The 19,131-nt window shown below is 41.7% G+C and overlaps 1 protein-coding gene across 1 annotated transcript in view; it reads left to right on the top strand.

Annotated features, from left to right (window-relative positions):
* Positions 1 to 19,131, top strand: part of LOC127448696 (girdin-like) — a 60,236-nt gene that overhangs the window by 26,764 nt on the left and 14,341 nt on the right. Inside the window, exons 9-18 of the mRNA XM_051711423.1 lie at positions 774 to 855; positions 4,139 to 4,297; positions 4,399 to 4,545; positions 4,688 to 4,838; positions 9,223 to 9,366; positions 9,475 to 10,034; positions 10,153 to 10,280; positions 10,819 to 10,960; positions 11,145 to 11,303; positions 11,413 to 11,574. Of these exons, the coding sequence (XP_051567383.1) occupies positions 774 to 855; positions 4,139 to 4,297; positions 4,399 to 4,545; positions 4,688 to 4,838; positions 9,223 to 9,366; positions 9,475 to 10,034; positions 10,153 to 10,280; positions 10,819 to 10,960; positions 11,145 to 11,303; positions 11,413 to 11,574 (1,834 nt within the window). The remainder of the gene's footprint in view (positions 1 to 773; positions 856 to 4,138; positions 4,298 to 4,398; positions 4,546 to 4,687; positions 4,839 to 9,222; positions 9,367 to 9,474; positions 10,035 to 10,152; positions 10,281 to 10,818; positions 10,961 to 11,144; positions 11,304 to 11,412; positions 11,575 to 19,131) is intronic.

Consider the following 19,131-nt stretch of genomic DNA (forward strand, 5'->3'; position numbering starts at 1 on the left):
ATCCCACAGCCAACTTGAAGTTGGATCAACTGCATAACAAGAGGTGTTTGTCGAGAGAGAGCACTCTTTCATGCAGGTCAGGAAGGGGTTAACATTCCAAAAGTGACTTCTTAGTGCATCTAGCCTTATGGGGTAGTACACAAAAAGATTTTTGTCACAAGAGCAGTAAAAATCTGCTCAACCCAAGGAGAGTTGTTTAACTGATCGGGAAACAACCTTCTATGTGGTTTAAGAGCAAAGCTTCAGGAGACATTCAAATTGCACCTAGCCCGATGGGGGGAGTATTCAAAATTTGTGTCATGAGGCAGATGCTTCAGTGCTGTTAGTTCTAAAATTTAATTTATCTTCACAGAAATTGTTAGTAAGCGATTTTATCATGCTAACATTATGTTAACACGCATATTGTTTACATCTTGTGGGTACACTTAAAACAGTCAGTATTTTATATTTACTGACTGGCCCCATTCACTTCCATTGTAAATGCCTCACTGTAACCCAGATTATTGATTTTTTTAAAGAAAAGGAGGAACAAGTTGAAATAACTTTTTGTGGTAATCAGCATTATGCCACAAATACAATATAACAATATTGCCTTAATAAATGTCTTAACAAAGCAACACAGCACTGTCAGTTACAAAGTAAAAATGTGAATAAGCTTATTATCAGTGCTTCTCTTATTAAGATCTATGATCACATATATCACAGTGTATATTAATCATCTGGACAGAACTTGTGTGAATTGGTTCAACCTTCTGTTGCCTGTGTCACAACAGAGAAGAGAAGAGTGAACAACTATTGGACTGTAGACAGGATTTGGACAATATGGAGGCAGAGCTTAAAAGGCACCAGCAAGAGGTACAGAAAATACAGTAATATTTTGCATGACTGTGTCTGATCTCAGGCTCCAACTATGAACTTGATACTTTGAAGTATTATACATTTTCTGTGACATCCACAAGGATTGTTAGTCAAGGTTTCTGGCCCCAATAATTGTGTTGCAATTTAGTTTTACATGGCCATTTTCCACCTCTCTCTCATCCTTAGTATTAAACAGGTTGATTTTGCTACTTTACCTTTAAAATGTACAAATGTAAATGACCTTTGTTATGATTGTCTATCCTGTATACCAGCTTAGTTCACACTATCGTTCATGGGCCAAGTTGCTGAATACTAAATAGCTGCTGAAATGTAAACATGGACAGTCATATTTTATTGCAAAACAGTTCCAGTCACTGCAAATTTTTTTGGTCTTGTTTTCTGGTAAAAAAAATAGCTAAAAATTAACATACAGTGCATCCAGAAAGTATTCACAGCGCTTCACTTTTTCCACATTGTGTTATGTTACAGCCTTATTCCAAAATGGATTAAATTCATTATTTTCCTCAAAATTCTACAAGCAATACCCCATAATGACAACGTGAAAGAAGTTTGTTTGAAATCTTTGCATATTTATTAAAAATAAAAAACGAAAAAAAAAAAAATCACATGTACATAAGTATTCACACCCTTTGCTCAATACTTTGTTGAAGCACCTTTGGCACCAATTACAGCCTCAAGTCTTTTTGAGTATGATGCTACAAGCTTGGCACACCTATTTTTGGGCAGTTTCTCCCATTCTTCTTTGCAGGACCTCTCAAGCTCCATCAGGTTGGATGGGGAGCGTCGGTGCACAGCCATTTTCAGATCTCTCCAGAGATGTTCAATCGGGTTCAAGTCTGGGCTCTGGCTGGGCCACTCAAGGACATTCACAGAGTTGTCCCGTAGCCACTCCTTTGTTATCTTGGCTGTGTGCTTAGGGTCGTTGTCCTGTTGGAAGATAAACCTTCGCCCCAGTCTGAGGTCCAGAGCACTCTGGAGCAGGTTTTCATCAAGGATGTCTCTGTACATTGCTGCATTCATCTTTCCCTCGATCCTGACTAGTCTCCCAGTTCCTGCTGCTGAAAATCATCCCCACAGCATGATGCTGCCACCACCATGCTTCACTGTAGGGATGGTATTGGCCAGGTGATGAGCGGTGCTTGGTTTCCTCCAGAAATGACGCTTGCCATCCAGGCCAAAGAGACCAGAGAATTTTGTTTCTCCTGGTCTGAGAGTCCTTCAGGTGCCTTTTGGCAAACTCCAGGCGGGCTGTCATGTGCCTTTTACTGAGGAGTGGCTTCCGTCTGGCCACTCTACCATACAGGCCTGATTGGTGGAGTGCTGCAGAGATGGTTGTTCTTCTGGAAGGTTCTCCTCTCTCCACAGAGAAACGCTGGAGCTCTGTCAGAGTGACCATCGGGTTCTTGGTCACCTCCCTGACTAAGGCCCTTCTCCCCCGATCGCTCAATTTGGCCGGGCAGCCAGCTCTTGGAAGAGTCCTGGTGGTTCCAAACTTCTTCCATTTATGGATGATGGAGGCCACTGTGCTCATTGGGACCTTCAATGCTGCAGAAATGTTTCTGTTCCCTTCCCAGATCTGTGCCTCGATACAATCCTGTCTCGGAGGTCTACAGACAATTCCTTGGACTTCATGGCTTGGTTTGTTCTCTGACATGCACTGTTAACTGTGGGACCTTATATAGACAAGTGTGTGCCTTTCCAAATCATGTCCAATCAACTGAATTTACCACAGGTGGACTCCAATCAAGTTGTAGAAACATCTCAAGGATGATCAGTGGAAACAGGATGCACCTGAGCTCAATTTTGAGTGTCATGGCAAAGGCTGTGAATACTTATGTACATGTAATTTTTTTTCGTTTTTTATTTTTAATAAATTTGCAAAGATTTCAAACCATCTTCTTTCACATTGTCATTATGGGGTATTGTTTGTAGAATTTTGAGGAAAATAATGAATTTAATCCATTTTGGAATAAGGCTGTAACATAACAAAATGTGGAAAAAGTGAAGCGCTGTGAATACTTTCCGGATGCACTGTAATATAACATAAGGGAGAGAGAAAGCAGAGAGGGGAGAGAGAGACGGGCTTGCTGGCCCCGGACACGCCATCAACTGGCCCTCATCTCGCTGTCGTGCTTCTGTCTGCGATGCCAGGTGATGGCACTGGACCCCTCAGCCATCCCTTCCGGTTGCCGGTTGATGCAGTGCTCCGGCGCCACCGGATCGAGCACTCCCTCAGCATCGCGATCCTCAGTCAGCGCCAAGGACTCCTTGACGGCGCGTCCTTCCTCCAACTCGGGATTTGGCACCAGTGTAGCAAATAAAAATGGGAAAGGAGGAAGCTGGGACAGGCTTGACAAACACATAGACATTTAATAACACTTTTCAGTGTATAAAGAAACAAAAACACGTACTGCTTTTCAGCCAGCTGCATCAAATCATTCAAACATGCGGACAATCTTCGTACATCTCTCTCCCGTCTGCCACAGTCTCTTCTCCTTAAATACTCCCGCCTCCCCTTGTTGGAACGTGAGGCAGGTGTGACGCGCAGGTGGAAGTCATTCGCCACTTATCTTCCCAGCCTCGTTCTGCCCAGACGCCGCACGGCTCCACCCTGCTCACCACAATATGCTTATAAAAAGAAAAAATATTCAAAAAACAATTATTCAAAGGGAAAACACATTCAAATTTCTCTGTTGGCAGTCTTTTTTAAAAGAAATTATTTAAGCATAAATCCCTACAAATGTTACATTTCTCTGAAATGTATTTTGTTTTAAGGATGTTTAGATATTTTGGTCACACTTTATGATAGTGTTCATGTATATACATACAGTAGGTAACTACTTATTAATACTAATCTGTACATGCATTTGTCACATGTATTTGCTGTGTAATTATTTTGTAGAGCTGTTTATACTTGCATGTTGTTATTGTTATTACTATAGTAATTTATAATAGTAACATGTAATATGTGTAACACTTCTGGTAAGAAATGTTGTTAACACTTTTTTTGAAAATGATTATTTTTTTTTTTTTTTTGCTGTGTTTGATAAGCTGCATTACAGGAGTTCTGATCATTCATATAACAGCATTGGAAACTTTTACTGTAAAATTCCAACACTTGGTCCTTTGTTGTTTTGTTGTTGTTGTTGTTGTTGTTGTTGTTTTTTTGTTGTTTTTTTTTACAGTTTGTAAGATCATTATTTTAATGTTAGTAGAAAATGTCATACTCCTTTGCTGTCTTTTTGGGTGTACGTGATAGAACGTGCAGCTGCTAACAGATGCGCGAGCTGCAAGAATGTACCGTGATGAGCTGGATGCCATGACAGAACGTGCCATCAGAGCAGACAAACTGGAGAGGGAAGTCACTAGCTACCAAGATAAACTTCACAACATGAACTTTTACAAGGTCAAACTGGAGGTGAGCATTTAAGAATGTTTTTTGTGTATTTATGTAAACGAGAAATCTCATCTTAACTTGCTTATAATTTGACTTGTGGTTTTCTTTTTTGGCATTGATAGGAGCTAAAAGAGGATAATCAGGTGTTAATGGAAAGTAAAGCCATGTTGGAGGAACAGCTACAGAATGTCAAAGCACGATCTGACAAACTGCACCAGCTCGAGAAACACAGCCTACTTCTAGAAGCAAAACTCCATGGCATGGAAGAGGTGGGAAAGAGGGAATGATGCCATCAAAACAATCTTGTAATGTGCCACAATATTCCTATTTACCATCAACATCTTCTCGCCGTTCCAAGCCATGCTTTTTTCTGTAATTATAAGCTTTACTGAACTGGGTAATGTTTTTTAGGAGAGAGCTGTGGACAGGACACGCATAGAGGAGCTACTTGAAAGAAACATTGCACTGGAGCTTTCGCAGAAAAGAAGTATGGAGGAGTCAAAACATCTGGGCTGGGAGCTGGAACAACTCGCCAAGAACCCACATCATACTTCAGGAACAGGTACATACATGTATTTAAAGAGGCCCTATTATGCTTTTTGGGATTTTACCTTTCCTTTAGTGTGTAATATAGCTGTTTGTGCATGTTAAAGGTCTGCAAAGTTACAAAGCACAAAGTCCACACCAGTGGGAGTTGCTCTCTCCCACAGAAAACACTGCTTCTGAACTGCTTGAAACACCTGGTTTGCAGTCCAGCCATTACTTCCGTGACTTAGCTATGTCACTATGTAACACATTTGCATAATGCCCACCTATGGGCTACATCGGTTATGGTAAGGGCCGTTACATTTCCGACACAGCGGTTGACCAGTCACAACAGACTGGGCCAGCTGACTAATCAGAGCAGACTGGGCTTTTCGGAAAGGGGAGCTTTAAAGAGACAAGAGCAAAAACAGAGTGTTTCAGACAGAGGGTGAAAAGAGGTGCTGCAGCAATGTACAGTATGAGCAAAATAATGTTTTTTGAACATTAAAGCATGTAAACCTATTCTAGTAGACCCCCAAAATAAAATTATGAACCTGTAAATGAGCATAATATGGGCTCTTTAATATATGGGTCATTGACAAATAAGGTTGTCCGTGGTGATAAAAATTAGAAATCTTTTAAAAACAAATCTAGTTTTAAACACATGTATCAAGTTTGTAAAAATAGAGTCATCTTTGTGTCTATGTTGGTATTTTCTTATTTTCATGAGAGGCTTGAGGGGTTGAGCTATGGAAGGCGGAGCCGTGAGAGGCTCAAGGGGTGGAGCCATGGAACTTAGTGCCAGGAGAGTAGCCGAAGACTCGAAGGGCCAGGGTGGAGCCAATAGCAGGGAGGACCAAGGCGGTGCTGGAGGCTCGGAGGAGCAAGGCGGAGCTGGGGGATCGGAAGACTGAGGTGGAGCCGTAGGGAAGGAGGACCCCGGTGGAGCTGACAGATCGGAGGGATGAAGCGCAGCCAGAGGATCGGAGAGCCAAGGTGGAGCCAGGTGACCGACAGACCAAGGAGGAGCCGGAGATACGAGGGACCCCAGCAAAGCCGACAGGCTGAAGGACCGCAGTGGAGCCAAGGGAACGCAGAGCTGAGACAATGTCGAGGGTCCGACAGGCCAAGGCGAAGTCCAGAGCTCGGAGGGTCCAGGCGGGGTCGGAGGGCCGAAAGTTCCCCTTGCCTGCTCAGGAGAACTAAGGGTGGGTATAAGGGTGGGAACCATCTCCAGGTCCAACTGCTCAGGTGTGGCTGTGACATGGCATGGAGCAGGCTGAGGCGTTGCTGTGACGTGGCATGGAGCAGGCTGAGGTGTTGCTGTGACGTGGCATGGAGCAGGCTGAGGTGTTGCTGTGACATGGCATGGAGCAGGCTGAGGCATTGCTGTGATGTGGCATGGAGCAGGCTAATGATTCAGGGCAAAAGATGGCGCTAGCTCAGCGACCATGACTAGGAACTCTGGTTTGGTGGCCATGACGTGAAACTCTGGCTTGGCGGCCATGACGTGGAACTCTGGCTCGGCGGCGGCCATGTCGTGGAACTCTGGCTTTACATATTGTAAACAATGAGCATGTGTATGTGTGTGTTTAGTGGTGGTGTAGTCTAGTGGTTTAAGGTCTGGGCTGGTAAACAAATGGTTGTGGGCTCAAACCCATGAAACAACACTGAAAACAATTATGAGTAAAATTAGCTTAATTTCTATTCCGCAAGTTTTTGCACAGTTTTGAAGTAAATTTTTTAAATTAAATTTTAAGTCTAAGTAAATTTTAATGGTATATAATTAAGTAAAATCTACTTAATTTCATGAGAATATTGATTGAAATTTGAGAGTAAATTTAACTTCTACATTTCAGTAACTTTTACTTACAAAGCTGATGTACATGGTATTTAAATAAACTTACATTTATTTATAAACTTAAATAAACAACACGTTTTGAAATGTCATTAATAACATGTTAAATAATGTGCCACATGATTAGGAAGCTTTCCACAGGAGAGCTTAAAGGGATAGTTCATCCAAAAATGAAAATTCAGTCTTTGTTTACTCACCCGTGTTGTTTTAACCCAATATGACTTTCTTCCTTTTTCTTAACACAAACGGAGAAATTGTGAAAAAAATTGTGCTCAGTGATGTTTTACAATGGCAGTTAATGGTGACCACCTCTTCAAGCTTCAAAAGGATGCAAAAGTATAATTCAGAAGTCTAATAAATTATTCAATGAGACTCATGATTGTTATGAAAGCATACGATGAGGTTTGGTGAGAAACAAACTGAAATCAAATGTATTATTTAGTGAAACTGTTGACCGACCGTTGCTCCCCTGTGCGCGTATACACGAGACTACACGTGATCAGTAGTTCCTGCAGCCCCCTGGCAAAATGGCCCGTTCAAGCGAAAACACGTTTTGTTTATCTAAAAACAGGTCTGCCACAGCGATACTAAAGAACAGAACAGAGCTGCACAAAAACCAGAGAACCGAACTTGTCTGAAGAGTTTGTAGTCCAAGAATAAATGAATTTCTATGCTCAGCCTTATTTATTTATTTTTAATTCAGTATTAAAAGTATTTCAATCAAACAGAGTGAAAAGGTAGGCAGGAATGTCTGTCATCTTCTTCATTCTGAATCTGAACCTCCATCTGAAGAGAGCGAAACTTCAGCGAAACATTCAGTAAGTGTGACATTCTCTGCCAAAATCAAGTAGTTTTTAACTGGCTCATGAGGTGCTGGCTTCAATATACTGCTATGAGAAGGTTTTTTGACCAGTGCCAGCTCACAGTGGATGGCGCGATGCCGAAAATAGAAACCAAGCGAACAACAGAATGTACTGTTGCTCGTCACGGCTAGTTAGGACAAAAACTCTGATTAACATAGATAAGATACCTTTTATCATGCATCGTTTGCCATCAGGTTAGGACATGGTGTGACTGTGGCTGCCTTCAGCCTCCTCTGTCTATGGCTGCGTCCGAAAATTGGAAAATGCTGACTTCGGACTTGAAGCTGTATAAGGAGGTAGGTAAGGTGCTTGTCAAACTGTCCTGAGACCAGTTTCCTAAAGAGTTCCATTTATTCATAAACACTGTCAGTTAAGCCATTAACTGATTACGTTTTCTGATGCAGCCTATCTCTCTCAGTTTGATTGAGTACTCCAGCTAAAAAGAAAATAAGGCTGGGCATAGAAATGCATCTATTCTTTGACTACAAACTCTTCAGACATGATATGTAAGTTCAGTTCTCTGGTTTGTTTGCAGCTGTGTTCTATTTAGTATCGCGGTGGCAGACCTGGTTTTAGATTAACAAAATGCATTTTCACTTGAACGGGCCATTTCACCAGCAGGCTGCATGAACTACTAGTCTCATGCGGTCTCATGTACAGTACGCGCACAGCGGAGCAACGGTTGATCAACAGTTTCACTAAATAAAACACTTAATTTCAGTTTGTTTCTCACCAAACCTCATTATATGCTTTCATTACAACCATGTGTCACATGGAATAATTTATTAGACTTCTGAATTATACTTTTGTATACTTTTGAAGCTACAAGAGGTGTCAAGTCAAATGTATTTGTACAGCGCTTTTCACAACAGGCGTTGTTTCAAAGCAGCTGTACATGAAATTATGATATAACAAAAAATGAATGAATATAATGCCAATATTAGTTATTTGTGTTTAGAATGATTAGTGGTTAAAATGAGTAAACTAAGTACCTGTTGTGGGTCAATGATTAAACAGAATGATTTTATATTAATTATAAATTTTAGTGTTAAAGTCCTTGAAGTCATCCCGAATTAACTGAGGAAATACTCATAAGTACAAATACTCCTTTGATTTTGGCTGATGAAGGCTTTTGTTAGTGGTTAATTAATTTTCTATGTAGTTTAAGAGAGTGTTAACCATAACCATAGGTGGTCACCATAAACTGTCAGTGTATGACTGAGCACACATTTTTTTCACAATTTCTCCCTTTGTGTTAAGAAAAAGAAAGAAAGTTATATCGCGTTGTAATGACACAGGGGTAAGTAAACAATAACTGAATTTTCATTTTTGGATGAACTATCCCTTTAATGCATGCTATGTAGTCTATAAGACAACATCACCTTGCATTACTGGCAATTGGATCACAACATGGACTTGTGCATGCAGACCTCAACACTTAACAGTAACAGTTAACAGATATTATATTTTTGATCATGAACTGGTAATACTGACCAAACGAAACAAGAAAATCAACAATAAAAATGGTATAAATAAACTTGCAAACCTTGAAACCATGCAAGCTCATTAATTATTCAAGTAAAATTGAATGAAATGTACTCAAATTAATTTTTTTCAGAAAACTGCATTTCATTACTATTCCACTGAGCATATAGCAAATAATAAATAAGAATAAACTTAAAGCATGTTTTTGGTTTCAGAGCTGAAGTCTTTGGGCCAGGAGGTAACAGAGAGGACATGTAGCAGGTTGCTGAAACTGGAGAAAGAGAACCAGAGGCTGCTGAAAGCCCTGAAAGAACTAGGAGGAACCAGAAGCCCATCAGATGGCTTTTATTCTTATAACAGTGAATGTTGCCCTGCGCAGGGAACACTGGAAAATGATATCAACAGGCAGGAGCCGAACAATGGAAGTGTTCAAGTGACCGAATGCTTTTCTGGAAAGGAGAAGGAAGCAAATCTGCCAAAGGATGCCAAATCTGAATATTCTGTGGAAAATGGGGGAATAGAGCTAGAAGGTTGTACGACTCCCATATTTTCTTCAGCATTTTCTGGGCACAACAATACAATGACCACACAGACCCAAAAAAATCAACATCTGCATGCATTCTTAGAAAACGGAAACTTCAAGCTTGAATGTCTTGAAGTAGAGCTCTATGAACTGGAGATGGAAAACCAGAGTCTTCAACATAGTTTCAAGTCAGTCTCCAACCAACACCAAGAACAACTTGAGATAGAAAACCAAGGTCTAGTGGAGAACGGACATGTAGAACAAGATAGGAATTTTCTGGAGAAGGAGATTAGGAGACTGCGGCAACAAGTGAAGATCCAGAAAGCATCATTGGAAAGTAGCACTCTGAAGTTTGTGGTTCTAGAGGAGCAAAACCGTACCCTAGTAAAAAAGGCTTCTATTCTCAGTGAGGCTTGTACCAAGAACAGAGAGCTGGAAAAGGAAAACCAGGAGCTGCTTGAAAAGGCTGGAGTTGACAAGAAGTTGTTGACTACATTAAGAGAGGTCAAAACTGTAATGAAGGCTTATTTGAATCTTAAGTTTTGGTGCTGTTCTGTTATTTTTCCTCAATTTTAAGTGGATAACACAAAGGCATACTTAAAGGGCATCTTCTCTGCTGTAGGAACTGCTGGATCAGAGGTTGAAAATTCAGCAGAAGGAGACTGATCTTGAGAAACTGACTTATGAACTGGAGAGGTTGAGTTTAAAGCAGGAGACACGAATGGGAGGCCAGGACCCTGTAGACCAGAGGTTTGCAAATATTCAAAGACAATGCCATAGGAAATTAAAACTCTCTCTCTCACACACACACACACACACACAAAGAGACATTAAACTGAGGTCCTGACTCTCAGTGGTCAGTAAAAATCCCAGAGCACTTCTCGTAAAGAGTAGTGCAGTAACCCCGGTGTCCTGGCCAAATTATCCCCATTGGCCCTTCTCAGTCATGGTCTCCTAATAATCCCATCCATGAATTGGCTTTATCACTCTACTATCTCCTTTCTGCTGCACACTGATGGTGGTTGAGGAGAACCCCCTGTTCAATATGTAAAACCCTTTGAGTGTAGTGTCAGAAAAGCGCTATATAAATGTAACATTCATTCATTGAAATGAGATCTCTTTATTCTCCTAAAAGGCAGTGAGATTAAATGGAGAGCAAATGTTCTCTTAAATTAGTTTCGCTAGCTTTTTTAATGCGAGTAGAACACGTTTGGTCTGAACAGCCCCTTAGACAGGTTTTTTTTCCTGTCTCTCTCATTGTCTTCATCACTTTCTCTTCCTTTCTCAGCCCTTGTAAGCAGTTGGAGTCCGAGCTGGAGTCTTCTCTCGTGAATTCTCTGAAGATTAAAAAAGAAAGAATGGCAGCCCTGGAGGCCCGTCTGCAGGTGTCGTCCAATATAAACCAGCAACTACGGCAGGATCTCAAGACCGTGAGTCAAACTCAAGTCCTTTTTAAGCAAGGTAGTTTACAATATGTTTAATAATTTATCCAATGGTCCATTCATATCCCATCCATGTCGAAAATACTTTTGATAGTGGATGTCTTTTCTGATACATATTTGTCATTTATAACATGATGAATGTGAGATGATTTTAACTAATGTACTGTTGCAGGTCAAACAGAGCTATAAGGCTTTGCTCCAGAGGGTGGAGGAGGAAAATGAGGGGCAGAGTTGTCCGCCACAGGCTCCAAGCACATGGCAGAGGGAGAGCCAGGAGGCAACGTGGGCATTGCTCAAGGTCAAAGATCGACTCATTGAGGTGGAGAGAAATGTGAGTCTCAGAAGCATCCACTGATCTTCAACACCAAATACAGTTGCATTGAGATGAAGTTCAATGCTTAGATCTTCATAACTACTCACCTTTGGCTTCTTTTGTCTAGAATGCAACATTACAAGCAGAGAAGCAAGCATTGCACACACAGCTGCAGAGCTTACAGATGCAGTCAGATGGGTTGCAGGCACAAATTGTTGCATTACAACAGCAGACAGCATCCTTGCAGGAAAACAACACAACGCTGCAGACACACAATACACAACTGCAGGTGAGTTGCATTGAATGAACAAATTGATCACACAAAAGTTCTGCTGCTGAAATGGGTCTGTGCTTACTGAATTGCCCCCTAGTGACCAAAGCTGGAATTGTTGTTGGGATGGAATGTCACCAGGGTGGAGCCAAAAGCAATTTTGTAATTTTTGTTGTAAACAACAAAAACAGTCAATATGAATGCATTCCTTATTACCTCTACACCCTAACCCAAACCCCAACTCTAATCTTAATCGTCAGCGAAGTAAAAATAAAATTTTAAAGTGAAAATGCAACCTTTGAATCGTGCTCACCATTGTTTATGTAAACACGATTACATCCTGGTTTCCGTAGGATCAAAACTTGTGTCTGATGTGGGATGTCGCTTGTCAATAATTCAGCAGAATGGGATTGATTTCAGAGTAGCCTACATGAACATTAGGAAGCAGTAAGTCAATTTCTTGTGTGATCATGTTGGATACCCAATGGATGAATCTCACGAAAACAGGTTTCATTTCACCCCAAAATCTAAATGAAAATTAAAAAAAAAATACATAAGGGTTTAATTGTATAAAGAAAATAAAGGCTATTTTTAAGACCATTATTATTTTTTTGCATTGTGACATAATTTTCATTACAATAAAACACATTCCCCTCAAGTTCTTATTACTGTGTAATGTACTTAATGTTATGTTTATATTAAGTCAAGTCAAGTCTAGTCAAGTTGTTTATGTTTGTTTTGTTTAGTCATCACGTTTGTAGTTAGGGTTACTGGTTATCTCGTTTGTAAATAAACTGCACTTGTGTTCTTCATCTTCACGTCATCGTCTTCATCATCATCATTGCCAGCAAACAACATCGTTACAGAATACTTGACCGAATAATGAACCCAGCAGTTCGGCTTATATGGCTACGTCAGGGGAATCGTCCGCTGGAGGATTACGTAGAGTACTTTTGCGCTCTGGCCAGCCAGGTGGATTTTAATGTGGTCGCCCTCAAGGACATTTTTCGGGTGGGATTAAGTGAGCCGATCTCCTCCTTGATGCCTGGCAGTTGCAGTTCCCTCAGCCTGGCTCAATATATCAACCTCGCCCTACAGATCATTGGTTCCATGTTCACTGTGGGGGAGGCGGACGCCGAGCCAGAGTTCCACAACATGGCCGCCGCCGAGCCAGAGTTCCACAACATGGCCGCCGCCGAGCCAGAGTTCCACGACATGGCCACCAAGCCAGAGCTCCTCGTCATGGTCGCTGAGCTAGCGCCATCATTTACTCCATACCACGTCACAGCAACTCCTCAGCCTGCTCCATGCCACGTCACAGCAATGCCTCAGCCTGCTCCATACCACGTCACAGCAACTCCTCAGCCTGCTCCATGCCACATCACAGCAACACCTCAGCCTGCTCCATACCACGTCACAGCAATGCCTCAGCCTGCTCCATGCCACGTCACAGCCACACCTGAGCAGTTGGACCTGGAGATGGTTCCCACCCTTATACCCACCCTTAGTTCTCCTGAGCAGGCAAGGGGAACTTTCGGCCCTCCGAACCCACCTGGACCCTCCGAGCCCTGGACTTCGCCTTGGCCTGTCTGTCCCTCGACATTGGGGATCTCCTTCCCTACGGCTCCACCTTGGTCCTCAGTCCCACCGGCTCCACCTCAGTCTTCTGATCCCCCAGCTCCGCCTTGCTCCTCTGAGCCTCCAGCCTCCCTTGGTCCTCCCTGCTATCGGCTCCACCCTGGCCCTTCGAGTCTTCGGCTACTCTCCGGGCACCAAGTTCCATGGCTCCGCCCCTCAAGCCTCTCACGGCTCCGCCTTCCATGGATCCGCCCCTCGAGCATCTCATGGCTCCACCTCCCACGGACTTTGCCCTGGTCCCATGCCCCTCGCCCTTTCTCGCCATGCCACGCCCCACGCCTCAAGACCCCCCCCCCAGCTCCCTACAGAACTTTGAATTTATGTCATGTTTTACATGTTTTATGTGTTGACCGTCGGGAACCGCCCCTTAGTGGGGGGGGATGTGTCATGTGTATTTTGTTGATTCATATCTTGTTTATGTTTGTTTGGTTTAGTCATCACGTTTGTAGTTAGGGTTACTTGTTATCACGTTTGTAAATAAACTGCACTTGGGTTCTTCATCTTCATGTCATTGTCTTCATCATCATTATTGCCAGCAAACAACATCATTACACTTAACATGATTTGTTTTGTTTTTTCTACATGATGATCTTCATTAGTTTTTTGTTACTGTAATACAGTATTTTTATACATTTGTTTAATTTTTTCCACATTACAGTAATGAAAATGAGTTTTTTGCTTTACAGCAATGAAAATTTGGGGAGAAATAGGTTTAATTATAGTGAAAATAATACATTTAAAAGAATAGGTAACACTTAACAATAAGGTTCTATTTTTACATTTGTAAATGCATTAGGTATGATGAACTAACAATGAACAATATATCATTACAGTATTTATTAATCTTGGTTATCCTATTTATAAAGATATAATTGTCATTTTTTTGTTCATGTTAGTTCATATTGCATTAACTAATCTTAGCATATACAACTTTTGATTATAAACATGTAGGGTTTGTATATCAGTCACCACAATATAAACAAAGACAGCACATTCATAAGAAGTTGGTAGTGGAAATGGACTGTATGCAAGAAAAATTCTCAGCAGGATTTGGATGTACGCTCCTTTAAAGCTGCACTGCGTAACTTTGTGCTCTTTAGCGACATCTGTAGCTGAAACTTAAAATTGCTAGTAATTTGCGGAAGTACACTTTGAGTCAATTGTGTTTCGGCACTGCTCTTCAGACGGATGAATCTCACGATTTGAGCTTACCTGGACATCGCCTGTGTGTGATCATGACTGGGAGATAGTCAGAGCCGTAACGTTCTATTTTCATGTTGATATTATGTTATACATTTAAACATTTAAAACTTAAATTGTGCCCTTTCCGAACCCTCCGTCCCCAGGCAGGCGGCTGCTCCCCTGGCGGATGGCAGCGGCGAGGACTCCACGACAGTGCATCCCTCCTCCCTCCCGGGTTTCGGCAACAATGCACTTGATATTCACTATCAAGGACTGAGTCCATCAAAAGATTAAAGTCTCCTCCCAATATTATATCATGAAGGGTGCCAGCGGCTTGCAACATCCCTTCAAGATCTATAAAAAAGCCCTGGTCATCAACGTTAGGTGCATAAATTTTAGCCAATATCAACCTTTGCCCCTGAAGTTCTGCTAAAACAATAATGACTCTTCCTAATTTATCTTTAATCTTTTTGAGACATTTGAATTGTAGATGTTTACTTATCAATGTAATGACTCCCCTGCTCTTACTCGAGCCAGCACTAAAGAAAACATGCCCACCCCATATCTTCCCAAATTTTTCAGCTTCCTGCAAGGAAAGATGCGTTTCTTGAAGAAACACTATATCATATTTCTTACGCTTAAGAAAATAAATAACCTTCCTTCTTTTTATAGGGTGCCCCAGCCCATTCACATTCCACGTGGAGAGAGATAATCCACTCATATTAACATTTGACATTTGACATACTAGAAGAAATAGATTGTGTGTCAGAAAAAAATTATAAAGACCACATTCCAACATTAGTGTAACAATCAAACCCCAAACTTCCCCCCGAACCAAACAAACAGAAAAAAGAAAAACTTGCACATTAAACCCGTGCACAACAGTGCCAACCGGTGTCCATCCCTCTAAACTCAACCAGTCCATGTATGCCAACGAGAGTCCCCACGACAACTTTGCCGTTTGACACCAAATTTGTGAGGCAAAATTACATAACAGAAAATACTTTGTAAAATAAACCCCAGCCAATAGGAAGAATGAACACAAAGAACGTGTAGATTCATTCACAGAACTGTCTCAAAGGTGTGATCTTCCACAAAACAAATTCCAGCTGATATAAAACCATTCAGATATGTTCAGTGAGCCGGCTGTTATGAGTTCAATGGATGACATAATCATTCCAATGTCCCGTAAAAATACTCAACAAAACAAACTCCAGCCACTAGGCAGAGCCAATACAAAAAGAAACAAAATCGGCATCCCGGTTCCCCAGATGGTCGAGTCAGTTAACTCTGAGGCTGCATAAAAGTATATACCATGACTTACACAATCCGTCAACTTTATAAAAGACATCCTTTGTGTGAGCATGTAGATATTTTGTGGTCATCCGTAGTGTCCACTCTCAAACTGGCCGGGAACTTCAATGCAAAAGTAATCTTTCGTCAATGCAAAAGTTTCTTTAAGGAAAATTTTATTCACAAAACAAGCTCCAGCCGCTTTTTGCCAATGCAAAAAGAAAAAAAGAAACCAAAATGACACCCAGCTTCCTCAAAAGCCAGAGTAAGTACAGCGAGTCGACCCACTCACATGAGAAACACCCAATGGTTTACTCACCCATGGATTCAATAAAAGACATTGCCTTATTGGGACATGTAAATACTTTGTGACCGACCTTCGTTTCTATTCTCAGTTTGGCCAGAAACATCAGAGCAAAAGTGATCTTTCGCTGATGTAAGAGTTTCTTACGTTCCTTGAACCGATCGCGTTTCTCTCTTGTCGAACTCGCAAAGTCCGGGAACAAGAAAATATTACGGTTCTTCCAAGAAAGCTTCCCTTTGCTCCTTGCCTGGCGCAGCACAAGTTCTTTATCGGATGATCTCAGAAATCTGGCCAGAATTGATCGGGGCCTGTCTCCCTCAGCAAATCTGTGAGCTGGGACTCTGTGAGCTCGCTCAATTTCCAGTTTATGGCCTGTTATGTCGAGCAGACTCGGGAAAAGCTCGTCTAGGAATTTCACCATATCTCTGCCCTCCTCATGCTCAGGAATTCCAAAAATTTGAACGTTATTCCTGCGGCTTCTATTCTCAAGATCTTCAAGCTTTTTAAGGAGATGTTCCAAATCAACTTTGGTCGCGGGCGGATTAGCAGTTAATTCCCTCTCCGAAGATTCCAGAAAATCAATTCGTCTCTCAACATCAGTTACTCTTGTAACTATCTCAGAGAATTTTATTTCCATCACCGTAATCGATCAATTTATTACAGCAAGATCCTCCAAGTCAGCAAGGACGTTCGTCAACATCACCGACATGTTGGACAACTGACGCTGGATCATCTCTCTTGCCGTGTCATTCAAATCGAGTCCCCAGTCTGTAGGCCTGTCGGGGCTTTCATCCTGAACACGTAAGTGTCTTTTAATGTCTCCAGAGCCCGAGGATTTTGACTTCTTTGCCATGTTTTGCCTCAAAGAGCAAATGTGTAACTGGGTGTATCAAATTTGATATCTGATTCCAGATCACTCCACGAGGGTGCTGAGACAGAATTCATCATCATTCACAAGAAGTGCTCTCCCTCTGTGGGGTGATATTGGATGCAGAGGAAGAGTTAGAACCTGCTGCATGATATGACTTAAATGAAGAGGCAGCTGAAGTGCCAAAGAGCTGCAGCACCTTATCTGGCAGTCTGTGCTCATAGCATGCATCTCCAGCCAGCCTCAAAACATATCTAATATATAGATTAGAGCTGAGGGTCTGAAGGGACATACGATTCCTGAGTTTGCTTTTAATGACACCCATTTGGCTGAACAGCCTCTCTACCTCTACTAATTTGAATGTGGGAGAGAGAGGACAGAAACTACAGCAGAAGCCAAGTCTTCATATGGATTTATGCCTGCTGAATCCTTGTGTTTCTTCACCTCAGCCAAGAATGCCATGGTGTTTGTCCTTTCCTCCCGTTTTTGAAAGTGAATAGACCTCCACTGATTAATAATTTTGTCAGTTGTGGCTGGGCAATATCCTAGAAGGCTTGTAAGTTTTGTCATGTCTGCCAGGCTCTTGTTGTGCTTTAGTGTCTCCCCCACATTGAACAAAGACATGTGCTGCAATATCACCACATTATCTGGGAGCCTTGCTCTCAGTTCATTTGCTAAGGAGACGGTGTAGCTCACAAATCTCCTTCGCACACAATCCTCCTCCTCAGGAGAGAGGATCAACTGTGCTACCTTGGACTCAAATGTATAGCCAAGATATGGCTTGGGAGAGATGTGTCAATCTATTGGTTCTTTAAGCACGTACATTTTTGCCATTGGGTTAATGACTTTGCTGCAGACTGACTTTATAAGCCTCATTAAATGGTCAAGCAACTTGAGTGGATCCGTCTGTTCCCCCTTAAAAGTCTTAACAGCAGACTGCACCTCACTGATTATAGATTTTTTTTTAAAGTGAGGTACATGAGGTTCTGTGGGTCACTGTTCATGGAATGTAGAACATCTGCCATGTAGCAGTGTTCACTTGCCATGGTGAGGCTGAAATGCATTTTGAACTCCTCCCACTGATCCAGGATTCTGGACACGGCAGGCTCTATGGAAAGCCAGCGTGTGGCACAGACCTTAGTTATCAGTAAAGGTTTCTCCCCATAGTTTATTGTCTCATAGACAGACTTGTATGCCTCTCTGAGCTTTTGTGAAATAGAGAACCAGTTATAGGTTTCTCTAACAAGGAATTCCACACTACGTGGAAGTGTGTTTTTGGAGGTAGAGCGTACAGCTAACTGTAGTGAGTGACACACACAGTGGATGAGGACCAGATGTTTTAAGTCACTCTCCTCCCTCAGAATTTTGTGCACACCATTGTACACTCCTGTCATAACAGATGCATTTTCTGTGGCAATGCCAAACAGGTTCTTCCTCTTGAAGCCACACTTCCCAAAAAAAGCTAGAACTGCTCTAGCTATTGATCTAGCATCCCCTCCCTCCAGCTCAACAAGGCCTAGGTAAGTGGCCACCACATTACCCTTGTACTCACTAAAATACTGAATTACAATACCAAGGTACTTTGAGACACTTACATCAGTGCTTTCATCAAGAAGGAGGCTGTATTGGCTGTCACCAATATCAGCCACCAGTCTTTTAAGAAAATATGGTGCCAACACACCATTGATAATTTCAGTACACTTGGTACGGTGCATCCGAAAATGTTTGGCTGCACTGGAATCCGGAAAAGCAGCCTTTCATGCCTAACCAGTGTGGTCACACAAGAGAATGGAACAATGCTCTGCAATAGCCATTGCCATTGTTGCCTCTACCTGTTTCAAATAAAATGGCAATGTAGATTGCTTTGCTTGGTTATACGGCTTTGACTTTACAGTGTGCTTCTGAGTTGACACATGCTTCTTAATGTCAGACAACTTGGCACAGAAGTCTGTCTGGCAGTAAAGACAGTAAGCCCTTGTGTCGTTGCCCACATAGGGCTTCAGCCACCCCTTGAATTCAGGGATTAACTCCCATTCTTTTCTGTACTTTTGGGAGTATATTTTGGTGTGACATGTTAGCATTTTTTAATGTGTGTGTAATGTCCAAGGCTGTGTGTATTTGTATTTATATTTGTATTATGTGTATATACGTTTAATAAAGTTTAAAGTTTATTATTATGTGTTTGAATAAAGTACAGACTTGTCTAAATAAATTATCTGAATTCAGAGAGTTCAGAAACGGGAATGAACTATACCCCTGTGATAGTGAGTGATAAGACAGTGATAAGCGC

Source organism: Myxocyprinus asiaticus, chromosome 12 (genome assembly GCF_019703515.2).
Source record: "Myxocyprinus asiaticus isolate MX2 ecotype Aquarium Trade chromosome 12, UBuf_Myxa_2, whole genome shotgun sequence".
NCBI classification, from domain to species: Eukaryota; Metazoa; Chordata; class Actinopteri; order Cypriniformes; family Catostomidae; genus Myxocyprinus; species Myxocyprinus asiaticus.